The following is a 26,204-nucleotide window of genomic DNA, read 5'->3' as shown; positions in this document are numbered from 1 at the left end:
CTAAGGCTTTGCATTTTCAGCTATTTAAAGTATATTTAATGTTTTACTCTTCCTGGCTTCCATCACCAGATCCTTAATTTTGCTCCAATCTCCCAAATAGAATGTGTGACAACTGACCATTCTGTATGTGACCAATTGAACCCTTTGATAGTTTTTAAAATTGCTTTTTAGTAAATTTCCCATCCCTAGTCAAAGTTTTAAGTGCTCATTTGGAGCACTGTTAAGGTCTTTACTTATATAATGTCCAGCAGCATGCATTTTTTTCCTTAGGGAAAGAGGGATCTTTACATGACTGTTCCTATAAAATAGAGCTAAAGTCTGATTTTGTAGAGTTTTCCTTATTTTCACTTTAAGGTAGATGGAGACATTTTTCCTGCCTCTTGTTTACTGTTCTGAGGTTTTACAGATGGCTAGTGTATTAGGTATAATGATTTTGCCTGGATTTTTAACTGAGGGGGTTTGAGAGCCAAGGAACAAAATGTAATTTGTGTTTTCAAACTTCAGCTTCGCTTATACTGTAACTTTCACAAAGCATCTCCTTAAAAGTCCTGTCCTTGTACAAAATTCATCAAAGAGATGGTGGAGGCTGGGGAATTTTTGAGGTTGGATTCGGATTTGCATCTTCAAGGGTCTCTTTGAGTGCGCAGTCCGAGGTGCCAGAGACTGTCCGGTCCTCCCTCCCTCTACTGGCATCCCTCTCCTGGGTCCTTTTGCCTTCTTCTCTCTCCCTTCTTGGGTTGATTTTTCATTCTCTATGAGGTTCCCATACATTGTGGCGTGTACCTCCCCAAATCCACAAGCGATCTAGAGCAACTTTCTCTGTACATCCCATGGTGAGGATGCACAGAAAGAGATCTTGTTTAAAAAGGCAGTAATTAAGATCCAGTCTTCAGTTTTTTCTTTGTCCTATTTTTCTCGGTAAGACTGGAGATTTAATTTTTGCTAGCATGTGCTCCCTTGTCCTTCGACATATTTTAGGAAAGCCACAACTCTCTTCCTTGTCCTTCTTGTTTCCATTTTCTTAGTTGAGCAATCTCTATTTTCCCCTTTTCCTTCTCTCTGTCCCCAATTCCCGCCTCATCCGCTCTGTCAGAGCATCTATCAACGTGGTGTCGATCACAGCTGCGGCGGCTTCTCTTTCATCTTCGTTGCCCTGCCAAAGGGAGGGAGGAAGGGAGAGAGAGAGAGAGAGAGAGGCGGGAAGGGGGGGGGCGGGAGAGACTGGCAAGGAAGGTATGGGGGGTACAAGAGAAGAGATACTTAGATGATGAAGTTAAGGCGTTCGGGCAGAGTTTCTTGTCAATTTCACGCGGGGAAAGGGTGCTTCTCCGTGGGGTACAGGAAGCGCCGGATCCTTCCTTCTCTCAGCGAGTTGCTTGATCCTTTCCTCTAGGCGCGCGCGCGCGCGCGCGCACACACACACACACACACACACACACACACACACACACACACACACAAATAGGACTCGTCCTACAGGCTCTGGGAAAAGAAAAAAGAAGTCCTCAATCACCACCTCCTTCTCGCCGCCCCCCCTTCCCCAGCGGGCGGCCAAGGAGAGCTGGAGGCGGGGGAGGGGAGGGGGAGGAGAAGCGACGCAAGTGGGTAGCTTTTCAGCGCCAGCGAGGCGCGGGAGGAGGAGAAGCGGTGGGGAGGCGCAGCCGCTCACCTGCGGGGCAGGGTGCGGAGGAGGGACCTGGTCTGAGCACTCACGGTCGGAGGAGCCGGGACGCGCCCGGAGCCTCGAACACGGCCAAGCTCGGGGCACCCGCCCCCTCCCCTCGGCCAGGCGAACCCGAAGGGTGCAGCTCTTTGCTTTGACAGAGCGGCCCGGCGGAGGCGTGGAGAGCGGCGAGCAAGAGCGCCAGGCTGAGAAACTCGAGCCGGGAACAAAGAGGGGTCCGGCTGTGTGTTTGTGTGTCGGCTGGAGCTCCGGGCAGAAGCATTTGGGTCCGAGGCCCCTGCTGTGACTCCCTGAGACCCCGCGGTACCCTTCACTGCCGACTCCCAGCGCTCGCCGGCACAAACTTTATTCTTGGCAAACTTCTTCTCTTTCTGTTCCCTCCTACTCCTCCCCCACCTTCTCCTCCTCCAGCAGATTAAATGCGCCTGGAGAAGGAAAACTGAAGCGAAAGGGAAGGAAATAAGAAGCTCTAAAACGGACATCTCAACCCGCGTGGCTCTTTAATTTTTTTTTTTTTTTTTACTCTCCAGGAAGTGGACATTTCGTTATTTTCTGATTCTCCTTGCACCTTCTCTGCTGGGGCAAACGGAGACTTTTTGCCCAGCTTGCCTCCTTTCTCGGAAAACAAACTCCAAATCGGCCACCGAGGAAGCTAGGGTGGAGAGGTTTGCCTAGAGACGCGCCGACGGACCCTCCTCTGCACTTGGGAGAGTCGTGCCTCCTCCGGAACCGGCGTCCTCCGCGCGCAGACCCTGGAGACGCCGGGGGCGTGGGGTGGCCGCCGGGGCAGCCTAGCCTAGCACGCGCCACACAGCTCAGACGCCCCCAGAGGCGTCGGCTGCGGCGGCCTTAGCAGCCCCGTGCCCTTCGGCCTCGAGGGCGGGCGTCGGCGCCGGTCTCCGCGGAGCGGGAAGGCACGGGCGGCTGCCGGGGCTTGGGCACCGCCGCAGCTGCTCGGGCCGCGGGGCCGCCGGCCGGGTTTCCGCCTGCTCTTCTCCCTCACGCATCCTTCCAGTTCTCCTTTTCCTCCTCCCTCTGTCGTTGACCCCCTGTCTTTCCTGCTGTCGCCTCGGGTGCTCCTCCAGCGGAGCGGAGATTATAGAGTGGTCGGGATGCCCCAACTCTCCGGGGCCGGCGGCGGCGGCGGGGGAGACCCGGAACTCTGCGCCACCGACGAGATGATCCCCTTCAAAGATGAGGGCGATCCTCAGAAGGAGAAAATCTTCGCAGAAATCAGTCACCCCGAAGAGGAAGGCGACTTAGCCGACATCAAGTCCTCCTTGGTTAACGAGTCTGAAATCATCCCGGCCAGCAACGGACACGAGGTGAGCGGGCCGCTGCCCGGAGGTCCGTGAAGCGTGGCGGGTCCCGGGGAAGAGCAGAGAAGGAGGGAAGGCGCCGGGGAGCCTCGACTGACGGGTCCCGAGTAGGTCCCTCGTTTGCTGGGGTGGGGGTGGGGGGAGTTGGATGGGCCCCTGGTCAACATTCTTCCTGTGTGTATGCCTGCGTGCGTGCGTGCGTGCGTGTGTTGGTGTCGGTGGGAGGTGGAGTGTGCAGGGAAGGGTATTCCAAGTAGATCAGTTCTGAGGTTCGATGACTGAATTGTTGGTTTGTGGGTAGGAGAAGCTGCCCTTAACCCATAACGTTTCGCTTGCGGACTTTTTAGTGGGGTTGAGAGAGTGCGACGCGTTAAAGCCAGGGTGTCTGAACAACACTGAGAAGTTCTTCCGTGGAACGGAAAACAAAGTGCACCCGCTAGCTCTCTCGGTAGATGTCTCTGCAAAAGTGCGTTAAACCACCAAAGCTTAGGTAGAGATGAGCAGAGCCGCTGGCTGAGAGGAAGGGGAGGCGGGCGTGGGCCGGGGACAGGCGGGGCGGTCCCAACCGCCGCAGAGCGGGGTTCGCGCGGAGCCAGCCAGCCGAGGGGGCGTGCGCCTGGGTCTCTGCGGCTGCCGGAGTCCCAGCGCCCGGGCCGGCTGCTGGGAGCCGTGGGCGCCCCCAGCCGAGCCACCCCTCCCCCTCCGAAGGGGGGGCCCTCCCGGTACCGCCGGCAACGCTAGTTTTCTCCAATCCCGGCCACTTAAAGTTAAAAAGCGCTTATATTTCGGGTAAGTTTGTGCCCGAATCAGGCCTTAAATCTTTGTAGACGAAAAGAGAGTCAGAGTCGAGATGTGGCGGAAGTCAGGGCACCCACTCAGGGGAGGGTGGAAAGCGCTTTATCTGATCTCCTGGCCCGCTGCCGGCGATAGCGCAGGTAACCCAAGTAGAGTAAATAGAGACACGTGCGTACAGGCGAGAGAAAGCCGCAAGCAGGACCGCGCGGAAGGGCTATTTCAGGCGGTGGAGAGTTTCAGAAAGGGGGGTGGGGTGGGCGGATGGACCCTGATACCCGACACTTCCACTGGCCACCCTGGTTTAACAACTGGGAAACGCTTTGGAGGAAATCCGGTAGAAAAGTCCTGACTACTCAAATGATTTCACCAACGCTTTTTCCCTCCAAAGAAACTTGGAGGGTATACCCTTTTCCCTTAAATGGCATCCTTCTGCCCCCAAAATGAAAGCGTGTGGTTTTGGGGGCGGGGACATTTTGGGTTTTAAACAACATGTTTAAGAACACTTCAGAGTTACCTTCTTTATACCAATGGCAGGGGTGAGTACTCATTTGTAAGGCTGGGGGCCTGGGTTCTAAGGAGAACACACGGGTGTTCGTTATCCTCGAATCTTTCACCCCAACATGCCAATTTGAAGGGGACCGGGGTGCGGGGGGGCTAGGGTGCACCCAAACCCACTTAAAAGGTTTGTGAATATGTACTGGGGGGAGGAGGTTACCTGGAGGGACATACGTCCAAGGAACCAAGTAACATCCAAAACACTTAGAGGCCAGACTCTCATATTTGTAGAGCAGCCTCTTTTTCTTTCTGCTCATTTTGCTTGTCCGTCCTTATTCCATAAATAAATTTGCCACCCAGTTCACGTTTTCTCTTTTTGCTCTGGGAAGAAGGGTCTTGCAGCTTGAAGCATAGAACCCAGGGATTAGGGCTTTGTTAATCTTTGCTGAGGTAGTAAGTGGGCATGGGGCAGACCAGGGAAGATGGTGAATGGGTAATACCACTGATTTGCACGTGGTTGAGTCTGGGTGGATGGTGGTTACCAGAACTGATATTAGCTGGGCTACCTTTTAGATGTTTATAACCCAACTCTCAAATTTTCCTCCCTTTAACGACAGAATAGTTCACTTTTTTTGGTCAGCTTCAGCTTGGGCTTGAGCTAGCTGTGGTAGGTTTTAAGGAGGGGGGCTTCTGCTGGGACTGGCTTGGGACACTTGCCTTAAGACCCTTAAATGTGAGTTCCTAGTTTTTTATTTAAAATGTCCTTATAGTTGTAAAGTGATATTTCTGCCTGACTTTAATCAGCTCCGATTGACTGTGAACAGGGGTTTAAAGGAGCTATCAAAATGATGAACCCCATTAAATCAAACTCCTATCATACTAGGTATCCAAGCAGCCGGGATGCTCTGCAGCAGTCAGCAGTCAGAGCAGTGTGTGGAGCTTTCCCAAATTTACTATACTGTTATTGTTTTTGTTACTCTCACTTATGCTTTCTAGTCCTGGGTACATAATAATCACTCAAAAATATGTGTTGAAAAGAAAAAGCAACAGATTTCCAGGTTTCCAACCCTAGCCTTACCCCTCTTAGATTAATAAAATAGGTAGATTGAGTTGCACCCAGCCCTCCTCCTTTGAATTACCAGTGGACACATGCTTAATCACAAACTCAAAGTTGATTTTCTTTATTTCGGGGACGGGGATTCTTGCTGTTAGGTGGCCAGACAAGCACAAACCTCTCAGGAGTCCTACCACGACAAGGCCAGAGAACACCCTGATGATGGTAAGACCCTAATTCTACTTCTCCCGGGTTTATCATTTAATATGTGCAGTTTTTGAATATAGGTAGATTTGTGATTTTTGAGTCCAAGAAACGGGCATCAGTTGTGATAAGACTGTGCCCACTATTTTAACAAAATGGGGAAAAAAACCCAGGAAACTTACTGCCTATTTCTCATGTATATTTACATAATTTAAAAACTGTCTTTGAATGAGTTAGGGGCCTTTGGGTTTTAGTTGGCTTCCAGATTCAATGTGGAAGGGGAAATGTCTATAATAAGTTTTCCGCTTTTCCTTATTTTAGCCCAAGTTCTAATTGGCTTAGACCTTTAGTATTTTTTTCTGCATTGTTCCAGCGTGACAGTCTATACCAATTTGTTTTACAACAAGAATAGTTTCAAATGGATTTTCATTTGTAAAATTGCTGTTTCTTATTGTAGTGAGAAGGCAGGCAGTGAATGCACAGACTAAATATGACTCAGTAAATCAGAATCTAATTTGTAAAAATATAAAACTTTATTCTTAAAATTAGGAACTTTGCATATGGAAGATGATAGATTTTCTCCCCATTTCTAATTCCTGCTCAAAACTATAAAAATTGCATATATTTTTTAGATTTAGCTAGAACTCCATGTGACTTTAAAATAATAATCTATATGGTTTTCTTGTCGGATAGTCTGCATTCTCTGTTCTCCTTTACTTACAATTGGTTTGACCAGAATAAAGTATTCATACAAAATGTCAGCCAGGAGAAGAAGGGAAGAAAACTATAATATCAGACTTCCTTCTGAGCTACAGAGTATTTACACAGATTAAAGAGAAGAAAGGCGTATATTAAACACACATTTCTTTGGCAGAATGGTATAGTATATAAAATTAAGTCTCTTGGAGTTAATCCTTCATAAATTTGGTAGTTGCCCATATATACTAGATACAGCTCTTTCCCTCAGGAAAATCTAGAAATTTTCTAGAAATCTAGAAGCACAGGTAGAATTTTTGAGTTTGCTCAAAACTTCAGGTGTGTAAATATTTATGTGTGTGTGGATAGCTAGATGGCCTAATATGTTTATAATACAGCTTTAGGTTTGTGTGTTTTCTTTCATGTGTCTGTATTTCTTGGGCCAGTTTGCTAGTTTTAGAACAAATTAAGTTAGATGAATAACACTTATTTTTGTAAAAACACCAGTCAGTAGTGGAAGTAAATTGAACCACATGTTTTTAAAACATCTGTTTCACTGCTAAGCCATTTAAGAGAATAAATACTGTCAATCTAAAATAGAGCATAATAATTCAGTTACAGTATTTTGTAAACACGTCTGATTTGTCATAGAACTATTAGATTTTCAGATGAAAAATGCACTGATATAAAAAGGAAGTCAATGCATTATTGATTGTTATTTGGATTCTCCCAGGAAAGCATCCAGATGGAGGCCTCTACAATAAGGGACCCTCCTACTCGAGTTATTCTGGGTACATTATGATGCCAAATATGAATAATGACCCATACATGTCAAATGGATCTCTTTCTCCACCCATCCCAAGAACAGTGAGTAACACGCTGATGTTGGCAAATTATTTTCAGAAGTGCAAGTTAATTTGTATTTTAGCAAAATAGTTGTTTTTTAAAACACATCAGAAATAGTTTCATTGTATGTGACCAGTCATTACTAAGTAAGACCTGCTGTGAAGAATGGCTGCCTTAAAAGCGTGCTGCTTTTGATGTCTTACACTTGGAATTTAGCTTTTGGCTTATTGTTTAAGGTTAATAAATAACAGATCACCAGTTATCATGAAATCAAGTAAAGTGAAATCAACAAATTCATGATTTTATGAGTATTGTGCTGTTTATGCTGATGAGAGGAAAAAATTGATTTAATTTTTCAGTTAACTAAGTACTGTATAACTTGCACTGCCCACAAGCTATCTAGAATCAGAACTACTTTACCTCATTTGGGGCTGAACATTTAGAGTGTTACTTCAGCTTTTAAGACCATGTCTTGTTTTATTGTATTCCTGATGTTTTTTAAAAATCAGTTGCTGGGGGATGGGGGGGGGGAGCGGAGCGGAGCACCTGGATGGCTCAGCCAGTTAAAGACTGACTGTTGGTTTCAGCTCAGGTCCTGATCTCAGGGTCATGAGACGGAGCCCCTAGTCGGGCTCTGTGCTTAGCACAGAATCTGCTTGAGACTCTCCCTCTACCTCTCTGTCTGCTCCTCCCCCTGCTTTCTCTTTCTCTCTCAGATCTTTTAAAAAAAATCAGTTGGGGGGGTGGGGATGAGTTATTTTTACTTTATTGTCAATTGTTGAGAAAATATCACTTGAAGATAACCCTAATGAAAATTGTCCTTTTTATCTCATGGCTCAGTTAACTTTTAAAGTTCTAAAAATGCAGTGGCAACATAACTGCATCAAATGTTTAGCACTTTGAAGAATTTCAGATATGTTATTTGATGATATTTTTCTTTTGTTGAGAAGTGGAAATGTCATTTATATAGTAGGAAAACATCTAAAGGGTAACTTACGTAGTACGTGAATATGAAATGTGCTGGTGATGGAGTTCTCCCTGAGAGTCGTCCCTCCTGTGGTAGTGATGGATTTTCACTGATCCATCAATATATTTGCCCTATTTCAGCCTTTTTCTCCCTCTACCACCTAACCCCCAATGAAGAACATGTATGTATGCAGGGTCTTGGGGATTAGGGTTTCAGTCTGACTGACCCTTAAGGGAAACAAATCTAGGATTGTGAAAATGGAACCTATGGTCTTTGCCTTATTAGCCCAGTGCTTCCATTAAGTGGAAAAAAAATAAAATCACGGACATCTAGGGAAAGTACTGTTGTTAATACCTCAGTGAACACAATCTGGGATCTAAAAGATTCACCAAAGTAGCAGAGAGGAATCGATTATGAACAAGAGTATTTGTGTGATTATTTGTAGTCTTCAATTGTTAGAATGACAGGTACATGGAATATAACCACTTGATGTGGCACTGTGATTTAGAAGTTCCTGTAATTATTTTTCCATAAATTTCAAAAAGATACTTGAACTTTCAAGTAGGGAATGAGATATTTCTGATTTTCATATAATAGTTAAAATGGTGATCTTGGAGATCTTATGATGGTTGTTATAGGAAATAGTGTTTTCACGTTTTATTTTAAAAGGCTTTTCAGATATTTAATGATAGAGATGTCTGTGTGGTACATACGAATCTCCTGCCTAAAAAGTGATTAATCAAAGCAAATACAGTTTAATATTTAGGGACCACTCCCAAATAAATGCCTCTGAGTTTTAAAATTTGTAGATTTTTATATTTGTTGAACTAAATATGCAAACATATCAGATACTTTTTTTATAGTTGGGCTATTTTTTTGTGTTTTTTGTTTGTTTGTTTTTGAGGAGGAGAATATGTTTTAGATAAGGAATAATTGAAGATTTCTGTTGAAAGACTTTTGAGAACAACAAATAATCTTTCTGACAAATCTAAATTATAGTCTCTGACTTGGTAACAACAGAAAATAACCACTAAAACGATCTTAAACACTTTTCAGCTGTAAACAGTTAATGCTTAATAAGTATTTGTGGGATTTATTCCTTAGTTCAGCCATTTCTCCTTTCAAAACAATAATTTATTAAAAGTCAATGTAATAAAAATCTACTGGTATTCATATATTATCCCTAAGCATCTTGAAAATTAGGCATCTCTTCTCTTAATCAGCATTTTCTGCTTTAGGTCTCTCCAGCCACCCTTACCCTCCTCCCCCCATGCTAATCATTTTGAAATTTTGGTAGAATAGAAGGTATTTATTGTTAGTACATATATTAAAATTTTGAGGTCAGTGAATTGAACAGTCATTCATTGTTTAGGAAAGATTTGTGGCCAGAATAAATGTTGGTGGGTGTAGAGTGCAGGAAAGAGGTGTGGTCAGGAAGCAGTTACCTTACCCTGTTATCTGCTGCTTTGGTTTATTCTGTTACATTTTATTTAGGACGTATTTATTTTAGACATATTTTCTTGGCGATATTCTGCAGTTTGCACAATTACACAAGTTTTTCAGTTTTTAACCACAAGGCTATGTCCATTTTTCTTTTTAACGGTCCGACCGAAGTGAATTGTAGTCTTTGGTTTTTAATACCCAACAGCTGTTTTTAATGTGTCTGCGATCCAAAACACTTTAACCGGAAGGCAGCCTCTCTTATTCACCCCTAACCATGCTTGTGACTTCTTGCTCTTTAACTCTGTCCTTAGCAGGACCTAGTGTTTGTGTAACTGACATCCTCAGTGGTAAGTTTTCATCTAGAGTGTCAGGGGCAGGATGACCATTTGTGTTTGGGCTTAAGGTGGGAGCAGCCCCGAGGCATCCTCGTTACTTGAATTTGCATTACAAACAACTGCTTGTTTACTGCATCTGCTGCCTGCAGGTGTGAGAACTAGAAAAACCTCTGGGGGTGGGGGAGGGCCCTGACCTCCTCTTCCTCACAAAGAAATCTTCCCTTGGTATGTAACTGCATATAAATTCAGCTATATGCTGCTAGGGCCAATTGGCATGCACTGAAATGTTTCTGTTGGTAGCTCATTTTAACAATTCTGTACGCTTTTGCTCTGCTCTAGACAAACACTGACTTACGTATGCTTGCACAGCTTTTACCTCTGACCTAAGTACAGTATTACCTACTCGAGAGAACCGAACCATCTTTGCCAGTCCAGCTTTTTTCCTTCTGAAGGGGAAATTTTAATTGGCTAATTACATTTTTCAGAACTGGAATTTTTAGAGGTGTGTTTATACCAGAAATCTTATGAATGTCTCACAGAATTTTAAATAAGAATTCTTGGTTCAGATAAATCAGACCTAACAAAGCACCTATAATAAGTACACATTTGGTGTCCGTTCCTAAAGCACAGTGAACCTTGGCTTGAGTTGGTGGTTTTCATAGAGAGTAAGAAGATGCCGAAGCTTGTTAAATATTTCAGAGCAAGGACCCTAGAGAACTTATTAAAAGCCTACTCCTAAGCCTTCCTTTCTGTGAATCTTATTTATGGCAATCCCTGTAGGCCAATGGTAAAGTATTAAAAGAAAAAAATAGTTTGTTACCTCCGTTGGGTCCTGGCACTTGGGCGCCTGAGTACCGTGTGAGCAGTGAGTTTGTCTGGCTTCAGCATAGTGAAAGTTCCCACTGGCCTAATACACTGTGGTTATTAATCGTAGGTGTCAAACTTACATCTGTCCTTTAGGCAACCCAAGTTTTTAACACCTCTGAAGAGAAACATGTCATTTCTCTTCAGATGCTCGGGGAGGGCAAAGCAGCAGACTTGGTGCAGGAAGCTACAGCAGATGTAGCAGCTGGGTCACAGCGACCGCGGAACACCTGGTCAGCACGGTGCTGCTGAATTCACTGGGTTTGTTTCTCTGTGCTCTTTCTGAGGGTGGGTTTTTAGGTGGGAAAGGAAGAAGCTTGTATTTCATCTTTACTTTTTTCCTTATTTTTAGTATACATTGCTGTTAAGGTGTTTCAAGGGCTCTTTTTTCATTATTTTGAGAATCTCATTTCTACTATATGGTTTTTTACCTTAAGGGAATCATCGTTTTGATTTGTGATGGACAGAATTATACCTGTTATAACTTTGTCTTAACCTACCCCCATGTTTGTATTCACTTACAGCTTAAATTTGGTTTTTGTCATCGTCACATCTCGCATTAGGAACTAAGTGCGCTTACACTTATCAGTAAGCTTATTTTTATACCACTGTACATCACATTGCTGCATAGCTTTGAAAATACAGAAATAATAATTCAAGAGTAGAGGGAGACTATGGCTTATATTTTGAGCAAGATTTTTAAGATGGAGTGTGATCACCTTACTATAAGAAGGTACTTAATTTGACTTAGTGATAAATTATTTTAAATTTTCTAAGTTGCATACTTCCTGAAGCTAAGTATATTACATTTTCCTCTTTACCCTAAGTGTAGGAGAAGCTAAATATTAGAAGGTACGTTTTATCTCAAATTTGAATGTGGGTATCAGGAGAATGTGTGGGGAAATTCCTCGGGGCCCTCAGACTCTCCTGTTTGATTTATTTTTAATTGTGCTGCTATAAAGTTGGGAAGGATCTCAGTCAGAATAATTGGAAGCTGTTGCCACCCCTCCTCCCCCAACTTCACATATCTTAGATAATCTCATGACCAAACGGTTTGCTTATTCACGTGTCCCAGGGAGCCATACTACCTACATATGACCCTTCAGGAGATAATACTCTACTTGCATGACTTGTGCGGCCAAAGTATGATCCTTAATCAGCTATGTTTTTTTTGAAATGACTCTAGAAATTTCATGTTCATTCATAAAAACATGAGAATAACCCATTTTCATGAAAACAAGACCATTGAGCCAACCTGCGGAAAATCTTACTCTTCAAGTACCCCTCTCCCTGCCCCCATACAGGTCCTGAACTTGCTCTCATCAACCCCAGTATTTTGATCCAGTCTCTCTTGCAGTCAGACTTCTGTGATTTAACAGGACAGAGAGATAGGACCTCACAAATAGGTTCATCTGGACTTGAATGTGTAGCCTCACATGTATTCTTTCATAATATCAACTGAGAAAAATTTCCAGTTTTTGAGTCTGGTTTTGTTGTTGTATCTGTTTTTGACTAATCCTGTTAGTTCTCTAAGCAGAACCATTTTTGGTTTATGTGACTGACATTTCTTTAGTCAGTCAGATCATTCCATTCCTGTCTGACTCCTTTGTTCCTCATTTATGTATTATAGACATGATTGGAATTTTATAAAACTGGTTTCCCTTTGATTTCAAGAGAGACTCAGAATTTAAAGGGAAAATAAGCCAGCACTGTTCCATAGGTTAGCAGAAAAGCACATGTTTTATTCCCAGGCAAAAGTAGACCTCAGCATTATATAGGTACTACTGTCAAGGAGTGAAGTTTTTCAAAAAGAAGATATTCAGGGTTGCCTGGGTGGCTCAGTCATTAAGCGTCTGCCTTCGGCTCAGGTCATGATCCCAGGGTCCTGGGATCGAGCCCTGCATCGGGCTCCATGCTCTGCCAGGAGCCTGCTTCTCCCTCGACCTCTGCCCCCCCCCCCTTGTGATCTCTCTCTCTCTGTCAAATAAATAAATATAATCTTAAGGGAAAAAAAGAAGATATTCATTTAAAACTTGTGTATCTTTAAAATTATTACTTAAGGAGCACCTGGGTGGCTTAGTGGATTAAGCGACCTACTCTTGATCTCAGCTCAGGTCTTGATCTCAGAGTCATGAGTTCAAGCCCCCCGCTACTAAAATAAAATAAAATAAAATGATTACTTAAGTGATTATGCCAAACTGAGAGAGTCTATAGAAAGGTAATACTGGCGCTGCCTGGGTGGCTCAGTCGTTAAGTGTCTGCCTTTGGCTCAGGTCATGATCCCAGGGTCCTGGGATGGAGCCCCACATCGGGCTCCTGCTTCTCGGGAAGGCTGCTTCTCCCTCTCCCACTCCCCCTGCTTGTGTTTCCTCTCACTGTGTCTCCCTGTCAAATAAATAAAATCTTTAAAAAAAAAAAAAAGCTAATATTGTAGTAATCAAGAGACTTGTACTGCTTTGTTCTGTCCTGACAAGTCCTTACTCATTTGGAAAAGGCAGCCATTGGACTTTAAGTACTTTTAAAAATATTTTTTAGATCATGATTATTTTTTTAATATGACCTTATGAAGTCACAGTATAAGACCTGTAGACTTTGCTACAAGCTCTTAAGTCATTTTAGGTGTATAAATGATTCAATCTTTATAACATTTGGAGATGCAAAACCAGAAAATGACCTAGAGACCAACCACAAAGTTTGGATGGGATTTAGGGGTAGACAGGTAGGGGTATTAAAATACACTGAAGGGGAGAGTGGGGAGTTGAGTAAAGGATGAATAGGAAATAGGGATTGCTAATTGCAGAGATTTGGTAATGTAGCCAATCTAGCCGGACTATTTGCAGATATTTAACAGGATGTTCAGGGGATTTTAAAGTCTCTGTGAAATGACACATTTACACACAATACCCACTCTAGCTAAATTTGTAAACCTGCTGAAATTAACTGCTTGCTCTGTGTAGATCACTCACAAAGCTCACTGGGAATTTGTGTGGGGAATATTGCAAGGGCATTATAGAGCCAACAGGGATTTTGCTTACCTGTCCCCTTTTTCCCATCTTAGGAGAACTGTGACTGGAAGAGATGTATCATAGAGAGTCTAGAAATGTCTTTTATTTTTATTTATTTTAAGGATTTTATTTATTTATTTGACAGAGAGACAGCAAGAGAGGGAACACAAGCAGGGGGAGTGGGAGAGGGAGAAGCAGGCTTCCCGCGGAGCAGGGAGCCCGATGCGGGGCTCGATCTCAGGACCCGGGATCATGACCTGAGCCGAAGGCAGTCGCTTAACCAACTGAGCCACCCAGGCGCCCCAAGAAATGTCTTTTATTTTTGCAGCTAACTAGGGGCAAGTAGACTAAAAACCTTTTGATTGTTGACCACTGTTTCTAGTTATGCCCACAAATAATTCTATATGAAACTCGATAGTTTTTCAGAATCAAGTTTTGATGTTCATCACAGTAATTTATTGTTGATGTTATGTTCACTTTAAGAAAGAGGGCTGTTGCTTCTTTTCTCAACATAGAGAAAGGTTGCATGAGGGGTAGATAAAGGGAAGGCTCTGTAATGTAAAAAGAGGAGCAGCTTTGGTGTAGCTTTAATTTTCCTTTATTATTGTTAACTTTTGAATGAGACAGTTACCAAAACAAAACAAAACAAAAAAAATTTTTTATTATTTTATGTTATTCACCATACAATACATCATTAGTTTTTTATGTAGTGATCCACGATTCATTGTTTTCATATAACACCCAGTGCTCCATACATTACGTGCCCTCCTTAATACCCATCACCAGGCTAACAATCCCCCCTCCCCTCTCCCCTCTAAAACCCGGAGATTGACAAAACAAAATTTTTAAGTGGGCTCCACGCTATACAGGGCTTGAACTCAAGACCCTGAGATCATGACCCGAGCTGAGATCAGGAATCAGATGCTTAATCAACTGAGCCACCCAGGTGCCCCCCAAAACAAATTTTTAAATGCTGACATACTAAGATACTTTTATAAGTCCTTTTTTTTCAATCCTGAAAAATTTTACAGTACAACCTATCCACTCTTGATGATAGTTGATGACTGCTGATGAATTATGAGATAGTTCCATTCAGCCTAGCACAGAATAGACACTTCAATAGATTTGCTGAATAAAAAATGTACTAGAAATTTTTCATGTTTTTTTTTTTTTTTTGGATATTTCCAAGTGATCTCTCTCTTATCAAATCAAATGCTATGTGAAAAGCAAAATCTGACAACGTCTGCTAAATAATCATTAGTATTTTATTATTTTACTTTTTCTCTGATTTGTTGCATCAGTGAAAGGAGTGAGAGAACATTAGACTAGAGTCTTTAATGAGAAAGTCAAAGTTGCTCCTTACAGACTGTTAAGTGTCCAAATAACAGGTCAGCCAGTCAGCCAGGAGTTCGCTGCAATAATGAGAAAAGAAAGAGACTGGACCCTCATATGAGGACTGGTCATAAACTTTTTTACTTAGTTCTAGAAACCTAATTGAAGAAAAAGAGGTGATAGAAACACTTTCTTCCAAAGGGTGCTTGAGATGCAAATATAATAGTAAAAAAAGAAAACCACCTTCAATTATGTTTTAGTATAATATGGTTAATGCTTTTCAGTTTAGTTTTATTCTTTTCCAGATAGAAAGGACTTTTTTTTTTTCAGCAACACGCGGTATTTCCAGATATTAAAAAATTCTGTGTGCTCTTTCTAAATAGATCTGGCAATATCAGTGCTGACTTTTCTGGGCCAGTGTGTACTATAAATTGTGCCCTTCCGCAATGTTGAGAGCATGTTTGAGTCCTGCGCAGGTGGAGGTAGGCAGTCCTCTGTGAAGGGGAGCCTGTGGAGAAGAGCAGTACTGGGTGAGATGTCAGAGACCTGTGGGGTGGTCCCAAGTCCATCATTCTTCCTCAGAGCTATGGGGAGGTACTTAACTTTCATCGACCTTTGTTTCCTCATTTATAAGACAGCCTATTAATATCTTGCTTGCCTACTTTACGTGGTTGATGTGAAACTCAGATGGCACAAAGCCTGTAAAAGTACTCCGTTTTCTAGCTTAGGGAGCAAAGCAGGAGTGTCGGATGGTGTCAGCCAGTGTGCGGCTCCCACCTGGTGGGAATTGTATAGCCACAAGAGGTGCTTGGCTGTACCTAGGAAGCTACTGAGAAGGGGAAGAAGGTTTTGGTTTTTACTGTGCCGTCATGCTGAGCTGGAATTTGGATGTTGTGTGAAGGCCTTACATTCACCTTTAGAAAGTACTTGCACAAGTAAGTTTGGGGATTGTCATTACGTCCTTTACAGAGGTGGCTTTCTTCTCTCAGGCTCCTTTTTCTCTCCAATCATGTTAGGAGAGACCTGATTTTTCCCTTTAGCACCATAGGAAATGAGATGTGTGAAGGAACAGATTTCTAAGTCTCATATTCGTGAAAAATCTCATGCTTCTAATACTTGATATGAAATTCCCAGATAACTCTTAACTCCTTGGCTGAAGGTAAGAATATTTTTTTGGTTAGGAGACTTTTCTCCTTAATCCTTTAGGAGCCGAGTCTCTTCTCTCCGCTGCAAAAATTATATAGACAGGAGATCCAAGAGCCATGTGAACGTACAGGATGACAGGCAAGTTATTTTCCCCCCCTTTGAATTTCCTTCTAACTTAAATCTTTCCAGCTTTCCTGGCATCTACAAGGATCAGGTCCAAGGGGTGTGTTGGCCCAGCAGCAAGGAGAAATCAGTGGTTTTCTAGCCTCGTGGAAAATTCCAGCTTCCATCCTTTCAAGACTTCACTTTTTCTCTCAATAAAACCCAGTGAATGTTAAATATATTTTAACATAGAGTCAGCTTTCTTGGCAAAGAATTCTTCCATTTTTAACAGTATGTATTATATCTCATAATAATTATGACCACATCATCTTGGTGCACTGGTTCAGATGACTTGGATCAAGAAAAAGGTACTGTAATCTTATCTCAAGTGTGTTAGACTTTGTCTTTGACTCCAACACTTAGGGTTTTTTTTTTAATGTCTGGAATGAATCCAAAAGTACCGAAGTAAAAAATTGTTTACTATTTATGCAATTGGGCTAACCAGTTAGCTAGCTAGCAGGGTTGGGAAAAGAATTAAGTCTCCCAAACATTGCTTGAATTGGTTTTTGCTTATTTGTGTATATTCATTAAAAGTCAAGATTTTGTTTTTTTGAAAGGGAAAACAACTACCTTTTCTTAGAAACTACTACTTTGACCTAGATACTGTTCCTTAATTTAATCCTAAATTGCACATGAGTTTTATAGTCCCCATGTTAGAGATAAGAGGCCATCCTCAGGGATAGCAGTAACCTGCCTCAGCTTAGTAAGTTGTAGAGTTAGTGCCCTTCCTTAAGGTATAAGGATGTGTTTATTTTCATTAAAAAAAAATTACATTTGCCATTCCAAACATAAAACACTTATTAAATGAATCATAATATTGATTAAAATGTAAAATAGAAAAGTCGTCATTATTTTGATGTTTTGTTGGAAATGTCAGTAATGCTTAACTATTTTTTGTGAAAATAAAAAGAATAACTTTTATTTAAAAAAGTAATACATGGTCACTAGAAAAATGAGAAAACTCAGATAAGCAAGAGGAATAACTGTCAGATGATCACTCCTAAAACTAGCTATGTAGCCTTTTAGGCCTCTTCCTGTGCACATATAGGAATACACATAAGTATATATTTTATACATTCATAGCAGTGGGAACATAATATACCATTGTGTAACTTGCTTTTTTCCCACCAAGATACAGTGGATATCACTTTCATTCTTTTGTAACATCATTTTTAATGATTGCCTAATTTATATAATCAGTCTTTTGAAGACATTCAGATGAAGTCACATTTTTTCCTGTCTTAGGCAACATTGTGATGAAATGCATATTTTATAACTAAATCTTTGCACAGATTCTATTTTCTTGGAATAAATTGCTAGAAGTAGAATTTGCAGAGTCAAAGGCAGTGAATGCACCTTATTTTTAAGTTGGGATTAACCCAACATTGCAGTTTAACCTTAAAAAAACCTCACATTTATTTAAAGTCAATATTTAAAAGTATGTGCTTGATTATGTTCAAGTTTGGTTATGGTAGGTGTTTTGAGGCTGATAATTATCATGCCTCTCTGGGCAAGAATCAGTCCAGTGCTAGTGAAGAAGTCGGACAGATGGAGAACAGAGTATCAGTTTGTTTATTAATAAGGCTGGATTGGAGAATGTGGCTTGAACCATGACATGAATTTGGACTTCCTTTGACTTCCCCAAAATGAACACATCAGTAAGCCAAGGCTTCCCAACAGAGTCAGGGAGCTTACCTCCTGTAGGACTGAAGGTGAAAAAGAATCTAGACTTGGGCAAGCTGGCCCCCAAAGAGAGAACAAAGAGTCAGTCCATCCTTGCTCATTTTCTTCTCCAAATCACCAGAGATGAGTAGCTTTGCCTCGTGGAGAGTGAATGAGGGGAGGGGAGAGGAAAAGGCTGCAGCAGCTGCCCAGAGACCAGAAGTTCCTACTTTATTGGCCAAGCTAGGGAGGAGGGAAGAAGGACAGAGTGGGTAGCCCCTTAGTCATAATCCTTGATAGACTGATCAGACTGTGGGCCAGAGACAGTAATGGTAAAATATATCACACATCTGATGGGAGTTGCAGCGGAGTGCTGCTGGTAGAGTCTGAGGATCTAGATCCCAGTGCTCTGTTACTGACTCGCTGTGTGTTCTTCAGCCATTTACTTGTTCTTTCTGGACCTTGGTTTCTTCACCTATAACATAGATTGCCACCTGTTCTATTTGCAAAAATATACAGTACTCTACTCTGTGTTAGTGATAGTGTTTCTAGAACAGGGACTGACTGCATTGGAATTACTAGTGTTCTTGTTAAAAAGACAGATACCTGGGCCCCTCTGCAGATGTCCTGAGCCAGAAGCTGCAGGCAGATCATGCATATGCACTTTTAACATGCTACTTTATTGATTCTTCCTTAAAGTGAGGTTTGGAAAAACACTGACCCCATAGATATAATTTAACTGGGATTCGGAATACCTAAGTGACTTGCACAGGTCTCAGACCAAGAAAGCAGTGGAGCACTCTGGGCACTTCAGCCCCAGAGCTCACATTCTCTCCACTCAGCCCTATCCAGCCCTTTCCTTCCTAGAGACCCCTGGCACACAGTTCACTTCTAGTCATCTCAGGTTCTTCCTAAATTGCCTTGCTCCACTGGCTACAGAATAAAACCCACATTCTTTAGTATTATTTTCAAAGCTTTCCACAGTATGGAACCATCTACCTTTCAAGGCTTGTCTCCTCACCGCCCTACCCTGCAGCTTACTGTTCAGCTACATTTCCAGACCTGGACCCTAAACCCTTTCCCAAATCTCCATCTTCAGTTTCTTATCTTGGTCTCCCTGAAATGCCCTGCTCCCTCTTCCCTGCCAGCACAATCTTGTTCATCCTGAAACGTGCAGGCTAAATGGTACCTCCTTCATGAAGCCCCTCCTGATTCTACCACCAGATAAAACTAAGTGTTGTCTCCTGAGGGTTCCCACAGGACTTTTATAACTGTTACCATGTCTTATAATAGTTGGTCATCTCTGTGTCTATATTTCTCACATAGTTGTTAGTTCCTTCAGGATAGGACGCATGTTTTATTCATCTCTATTGCCCAGAACCTGTTACACTACCTGGCATAGAGCAGGTTACTTCCCAGATGTTTGTGGAATAAATTCAGAAAATTTTAACTTTCACCGATAGAGGGCAATAATACCAGATGTCATTCCATATTTAAATGGAGACTCTTAAAAAAAATAAGCTCATACATTTCACGAAGCTGAAATTGCTCTTAGAAATTCTCTGAGCATTCAACATGGAGTCTATGGACTAGACATCAGCTATCAGTTTTGAGTACGTCCTACAAAGGAACTGTTCTAAGTACTTTGTATGCATTTGCTCACACCATCCTCAGAAAAACCTGATAATATCCCTAATATCCCAATTTTACAGATGAGACTGGGGCATAAAGAGGAGTGAGAAACTGAGGCATAGAGGCCATAAAAAGGATTAAGGACCACTGTAAAACAGATCAAGAAGTGGGAGATCAAATAAAGTAGGTCGTTAGCTCCGATCACACAGCTAGTAAGTAGTGGTACCATAATTGGGGCCCAGGTCTTGACTCCTACTGTGCTGGGTGCCTTCTGCACCTTCAGTTTCTTATTATCATCACTGCCACTGGCACACAGAAGATGCCAGGTGACCGTGCAGTCAGTCAGCTTCTCGCCAGTGAGATGTAGCTGATTCTTATAAAGGTTTTGTGAGTATAAAATGAGATAGTATATGAAATTATAAATTTCTTTAACATTATATTTGGTAGAAATAGCTGTTGTGCTAATGGAGAATATGGAGTTCAAAGGCAAACCAGTTAGATGCCTAGGGGAGGGGAGATGTATAAAAGATGGCAAAAGTTCTAACTTGATGATGAGGGGACAGCATCAGTGGAAATAATGAATTTAGAAAGAGGAGCAAAGTTTCAGGAAAGACATTCATGAGTTTGGCTTAAGGATTATCCTGTGTTTCTCTTTCATGCTAAGAAAACAAAAATTAACCAGTATCTGGAACCAAACATATTATGGCCATTGTTTTGGTCCATGATTGATTCATTGATTGATTTTTTTTTAAAGATTTATTTATTTGACAGAGAGAGAGCTTGCACTAGTGAGAGGGGCAGAGAGGGAGGGGGAGAGAATCTCAGGCAGACTCCCCGCTGAGCCAGATGTGGGGCTTGATGCCAGGACCCTGAGATCATGACCTGAGTTGAAACCAAGAGTTGGATGCTTAAATCACTGCGCCACCGAGGCGCCCCTTTGTCCATGATTTATTTAAAGCAGCAGTGCCTCACAAAATCACTTCATTTACTCTGAAGCTGCCTGGATTTTGACGAGAAGCCTCTGTATGATTATGAGACATAGAGCTGCATTTTGCGCAGAAGTGAGGAGACTAATAGTGTTAATATACTAGCTAGTATGTATGTAATATCTAATGAATGCATTTACATGCATTTTTCTTAAGTCCTTGAAGTGAATATTACTAGTCTTTCCATGTTTCCAATAAAGAAACTGGGGCATGGAGAAGTTATTTGATTTCTGTAGTCCCAAAGTTTAGTAAGCGGTAGAATCTGGATTCAAAGCCTGGTTTCCTGATTCAGGAGCTGGGACCCAATCCATAAATTAGTTCCTCCCTTGAAAAGGTATTGAGAAGAATCCTTAGTCAATGTCAGTAAACTATTTTGAGGATTAAAATGTCTGTTATATGTGTGTTTTATTAAACAATGGAAACGGTTCAGCTTCAGTGGTGGCTTAAATAACAGGTTCTCAGAAAACTTAAATTGTCTTCTGGTTCATTCAACACATAACCATGTGATTGCTTTAATGTGTTCTTGAAAATTCCTGGGAAATATTTGTTCTTTGGTTGTATCAGACTCCTTTTGATAAATGTCTAATTTTTATGGGAATCCCTATTGCTCACTTCTAGGGCCCAGTGTCCCCGAGTCTTAGGGACTAAATAGATTAATCAATAGCTGGGTGGCCAAAGGTTTTGGGACTCTTGGAATCTCTTTAATAAATGATGTTGCCTCTTTATTGAATAAAAACTGAGCATTTACAGGCAAAAATCTACTGCCAAAGTGTTCTTTGCACAATAAGCAATTAAAATGTGGTATGTGCTTCATTTTTAGGAGCTGTTAGTGGTGATTTTTGTGATATCATGATATTAGGTTAAGTAAGAGAAATTAGTTTAGAATTAACTGGAATGGCGATCATTCCTGAGAAGTTGCAACCGTGGGTTTCCTTTAAAAAGTGAAGAAACTTTTCTTACTATGGAGATACTTACTAGGAGTAATCTTCTTTCTCTCAAAGAAAGTGTCTTTTATTTTTTGTTTTTGTTTCTTAAAAAATAATACATATATTTTTTTAAATTGTGGGAACTCATTAAAGAATAGAAAAAGTAAAAATATCTATATTTCTATCATTCAGATATGATTTCATTTATATATGTATACACATACATATTTTCAGATTTCTTTTTGCATCTGTACTTAGAATACAAATATTTTTATAAATGGGCTCATAAGATTTTTTTTTATTGTAATCGTGCTCATCTTTTCATGTGAATAAATATAGGTTTTTATCATCAGTTGTTATGGTTGGTTACTATCCAGTTATAAGAATATTTCATTTTTTAATCAAGAACTAATGATGTAATGTATGGTGATTAACATAATAAAAAATTTAAAAAAGAATATTTCATTTTTTTATTATATCCTCAGTTATGGATGTTCAAATATTTTGTTTTTGTTTTAAACAATGCTACAATGAAGCCCTGTTAAAAATACACATAACCTACAATCTACTTTTTATAGGTTATATAGGTTTAAGTAGATTTCTAAGGTTAGGTTTTCTCTGATTATATAGATTTAAATAGAAATCTAATTAAATAGATTATAGTTAAATATGTATTTACATATTTATATATTTATGTGGTTTACATGTTTATGTGAATTGCTTGTTCATATCCTTAAGGATTTATGGGAGCTTTTTATATAAAAGGATGTTAATCATTTTGATCAACTACTCTTGAAATGGTTCAAAATAATTCACCAAAATTATGAATATTTTTGTTTCTTCATAACAAAATTAAGATCTACGTGCTGGTTATTGTGTAAACAACTAGCTACTTCATTAAAGAAAATGCTTTCCAGCATTAGCTTGGCTCGTTTCTTGTGTTTTATTTCAGGAAAGAAGATGCTAATAAAGCTCTTTTGTCCCTGGTAGAATGGGACAATAACCAGAAAGGGCACTTTATCTTATTTCAGTATTCAAAAGAAGAGATCCATTGTTGTACCTGTCTCAGTTGTCTCTGAACTAACCCTAAAATTTAGGGTTAAGCAAGTATCCTGGTAGAATGAAGACAGACACCAGAGAACGTTTATTTCAGGAATGATTTATCATTCATCCTATAAATATTCATTTATACTTACTTTGAAAGTCATTGTGCTGAGCCGTATTGTGGATATATGTCCATGAAGACGGTCAGCACCTGTAGGGAGCTTACGGTTTAAACGTGAACTTGCGCAGACGCCTACAGCTTAACGCAGAGAGTGAGGAGGAGCTACATCAGTAGGACAGACCCTGGGGTACAGACAGGGCAGAGACAAGCCAGGCCTCCTGGAGGGGTGCAGACTGTTACAGCCTTTCCACATAACTGCAGTGTTTACCATGTGCCATTCTTTCTTTACCTGCTTGCAGTTCAAGTATGATAGTATTTGGTTTACTTGTTTAAAAATGATTGCACAGATAGGTCTGTTCTGGTCAGGCCAGGAAAGTTGATTGATAAATACTTTTTAAATTAAAAGTTGATTAATAAATATTTTTAAATGAAAAGGTCATGCTTATTAAGTAACCTAGACAAAGGATTTCTAGAGCATTTTATCTTTTAAATTTATTTTTAAAATAAAGTTAGTTGAACTACATCCATCCTCATATATTTTAAATGAAAAGGTTTATAAACATAGCTGCCAAGTGAACCGGTGGTTGGCAAGAATGAAGGCTAGGGGTTAGACCTTCTTGTATTTCACGTTGTTGGTACTGTGGCACTATTTTGTTAGCATAGATGCCAGAAACCTTTACATGTAAGACATTTGCTCTGTGTGCTCTTTCACCGTATTTTAAATAGTAATTTTCAGATTTGACTACAATGAGAATTAGGCAAACAGATTCTCATGAAGACGAATTTCCATTTATTTATATCATGTAGTGGCTTGAGCCCAAATCCAAGATCAGCCACTTGCTAGGTGTCTAATGGGAAAATTACTCTTTTAAGTTTTATTTCTGTTTCTTTACTCACAGTTTGAAACATTACATGATGGTTGCAAACAGAGCTTTGAAAATGATGTCACCTAGTTAACATAGGAAATACTTGGTCAGAATCCATAGTGGGGAGTCACCGCATGCTGGGAATAGGGTGCTGAGATAGGTCTGTGCATTGAAGCCCTAAGCATGTTTGCTTTCATGCCTTATATACCATTTATCAATTCTAAGCTAAAGCCAAAGTTAAATGATGCAGGATCACGTTAACTGGATTTTATGAGGGATTCTTATGTATCTAATTGGGGAAATTAGAGATTAAATTTTTCAAAAAGAAACATTTCCTTCCAAGATGGCTGGGTATCTGGAAAGAACAGAGGTCTCTGTGTAGTGGCAAGAGAAATAAGACTGTTAACCTACAAATGAGAAAACAGTTAATAATTTAGGGGTATCTGAGATGTTTATTGTGTTTAATAGGTTTTTTTTTAAGATTTTTAAAATTTATTTGTCAGCGAGGGAGAGCAGAAGCAGGGGGAGTGGCAGGCAGAGGGAAAGGGAGGAGCAGGCTCCCTGCTGAGCAGGGAGCCCAATGCAGGGCTCCATCCCAGGACCCTGGGATCATGACCTGAGCCGAAGGCAGACGCTTAACCGATTGAGCCACCCAGGCGTCCCTGCTTAATAGTTTTTGAGTGAACTTGATAATGTGTAAGCAATGTGAAGTTTGAAAATACTTGGCTACCGGAGGAAAAACTAATTTTAGAGGGCTTTTTTATTTATTTATTTTTTTAAGTTTTGTTGATAATTGCTTGGTGGGGCAAAATTACTGGTGTGTGGAGTTAGACAAGTTAGTTTTCTTATCTGGAAGTGGTAATAACAAATTGTGTGGACTAAAGGCACAGTCACGTTAGTGCACTTTCCTGGTTTCAAAGCTCCCAGGGCTCTTGGTGCCAGACCTTTGAGCTGTATCAGAGACGGAAACACATTTGCATTTCTCTCTAGTTCTTTTATCAGTACTGAAAGCAATGGAATTGACTTCAGTGCTTTGGCAAAGGAGGTTTTTCTGCTCTAATAGTAAAGCAAGGTCTGATGGTATGAGAAAGGTAGAAAATTAGCCCAATACTGCTTTTGCCTGGCCCTGGGAGGGCATCTGGTATGATAGTAACTTTCTGGGGGCACCAAACGTGCAAACTTAATAACCAGGTGAGGTCTGGATATCTAACTTGAGTAAATCATTGGGTTGAATTGCTTACCATTAAAGGGCTGCCTTCAGAGAACCAGCCCATACCTGTTATTTGTTTTCCGCCTCTTCTCACACCCCAGTAGATTTCTAGAATTCCTTGCACACAGTTGTCATCCAGATGCTGCATCTTCATGAGTAAACATTTTGTTGTTTTAAAGTCACAAGGTAACCCTGTGGACAAGGATTAAGCCACACAGTAGTTTTACTTGGGGAGATTACATCCAGGAGGTTTTTCCGCTGGCCTTTTTTTTTTTTTTTTTTTTTTTTTAACTGGGGAAGGAGGGATTTATTTACTTATTCAGTAAACATTTATTCGGTGGTCACATATTTTTTAAATGACTTTATTGAGATATAACTCATGTTACCATGCAGTTCACCCATTTAAAGTGTGCAGTTTAATGGTTTTTAGTACATTCATGGTTGTGTGCAACCATAACCACAGTCAGTTTTGGAACATTTTCATTACCTCAGAGAGTAACCTCATACCCTTGAGCTCTCACCCCCATATCTCCTCATTCCCTCACCTCCACCCCAGATCTAAGCACCTTCTGATCTATTGTTTGTCTCAATAGATTTACCTGTTTGGGACATTTTATAAGAATGGAATCATAATATGTGGTCCTTTGCAACTGACTTCTTTTACTTAGCTTTCTATTTTCAAGGTTCATCCATGTTGTAATATGTATCACTACTTCACTCCTTCTTCCTTCTGGCTTGTCATAGCTCTGTCTTAACATCCCTAAGGTTAGATCCTTTCCCTGATGCAGATACAGGTATCAGTGCAGTGAGAAAAGGAGTTGGTTTAGTCTATTTGGAGAGGAAAGAAGTCAAAATTGATTGGTAATTCTGATATATAAATTGGTGGTGAGAATTTTTTTTGATTGCAGGTCTCTATCAGCTAAAAAATTGGACTATTTTATAATTATTTATGGATTAAGTACCCAAATTACTTAATTATCTGCTAACTCAGATTACCGAACACACTTAGGACGACGTTTATGGTCATTGATGGAAGCTGCAAATCCTTACATCAAATAAAATTGATAGTTTCTCATTATTTTGATCCGCTTCTTACTAGATCTTAAAGATTTTAGCTCTAATGCAAACTCTTAAAGAGTTGATATTGGAACAGTTGATAACTGTTCGCTTTGCCATTTTCTTGATGTTTGCTTGCGCTTGCATTATTAGCATTATTTTCAATCCACTTGGCACTCTTGCCTATCTGACATACAGTGACAGTCTGTATATTAAATATTTTTTATAAGCCTAAACTTTTTAATATAAAAACATATATTGACATTGTAGTGTCTTCTTCCCTGTACCCCAATGGATAATGCTGTGTTCTCTTTGTATAGTACATTAGAACTCCACTGCTGTAGATGGTGTGGA

General features: G+C 40.8%; 1 protein-coding gene across 8 annotated transcripts in view; it reads left to right on the top strand.

Moving 5' to 3' along the window:
• The first annotated feature begins 1,446 nt into the window (after positions 1-1,446).
• Positions 1,447-26,204, top strand: part of LEF1 (lymphoid enhancer binding factor 1) — a 119,145-nt gene continuing 94,387 nt past the window's right edge. For 2 of the 8 annotated variants that reach the window (XM_073892093.1, XM_073892094.1), the window contains exons 1-3: positions 1,447-3,009; positions 5,506-5,572; positions 6,981-7,114. In XM_073892093.1, coding sequence (XP_073748194.1) covers positions 2,797-3,009; positions 5,506-5,572; positions 6,981-7,114 — 414 coding nt within the window. In that variant the 5' untranslated portion in view covers positions 1,447-2,796. Of the gene's footprint in view, positions 3,010-4,301; positions 4,335-5,505; positions 5,573-6,980; positions 7,115-26,204 lie in introns of those variants that run through there. The other 6 variants (XM_025873690.2, XM_025873691.2, XM_025873688.2 and 3 more) reach the window with 5 other exon arrangements.

The sequence above is a fragment of the Callorhinus ursinus genome, unplaced genomic scaffold (assembly GCF_003265705.2).
Source record: "Callorhinus ursinus isolate GAN/ISIS: 27379988/994484 unplaced genomic scaffold, GSC_fseal_2.0 scaffold4, whole genome shotgun sequence".
NCBI lineage: Eukaryota > Metazoa > Chordata > Mammalia > Carnivora > Otariidae > Callorhinus > Callorhinus ursinus.
Note: the sequence above shows the minus strand (reverse complement) of the source record. Positions and strands in the feature narration are given on the sequence as shown.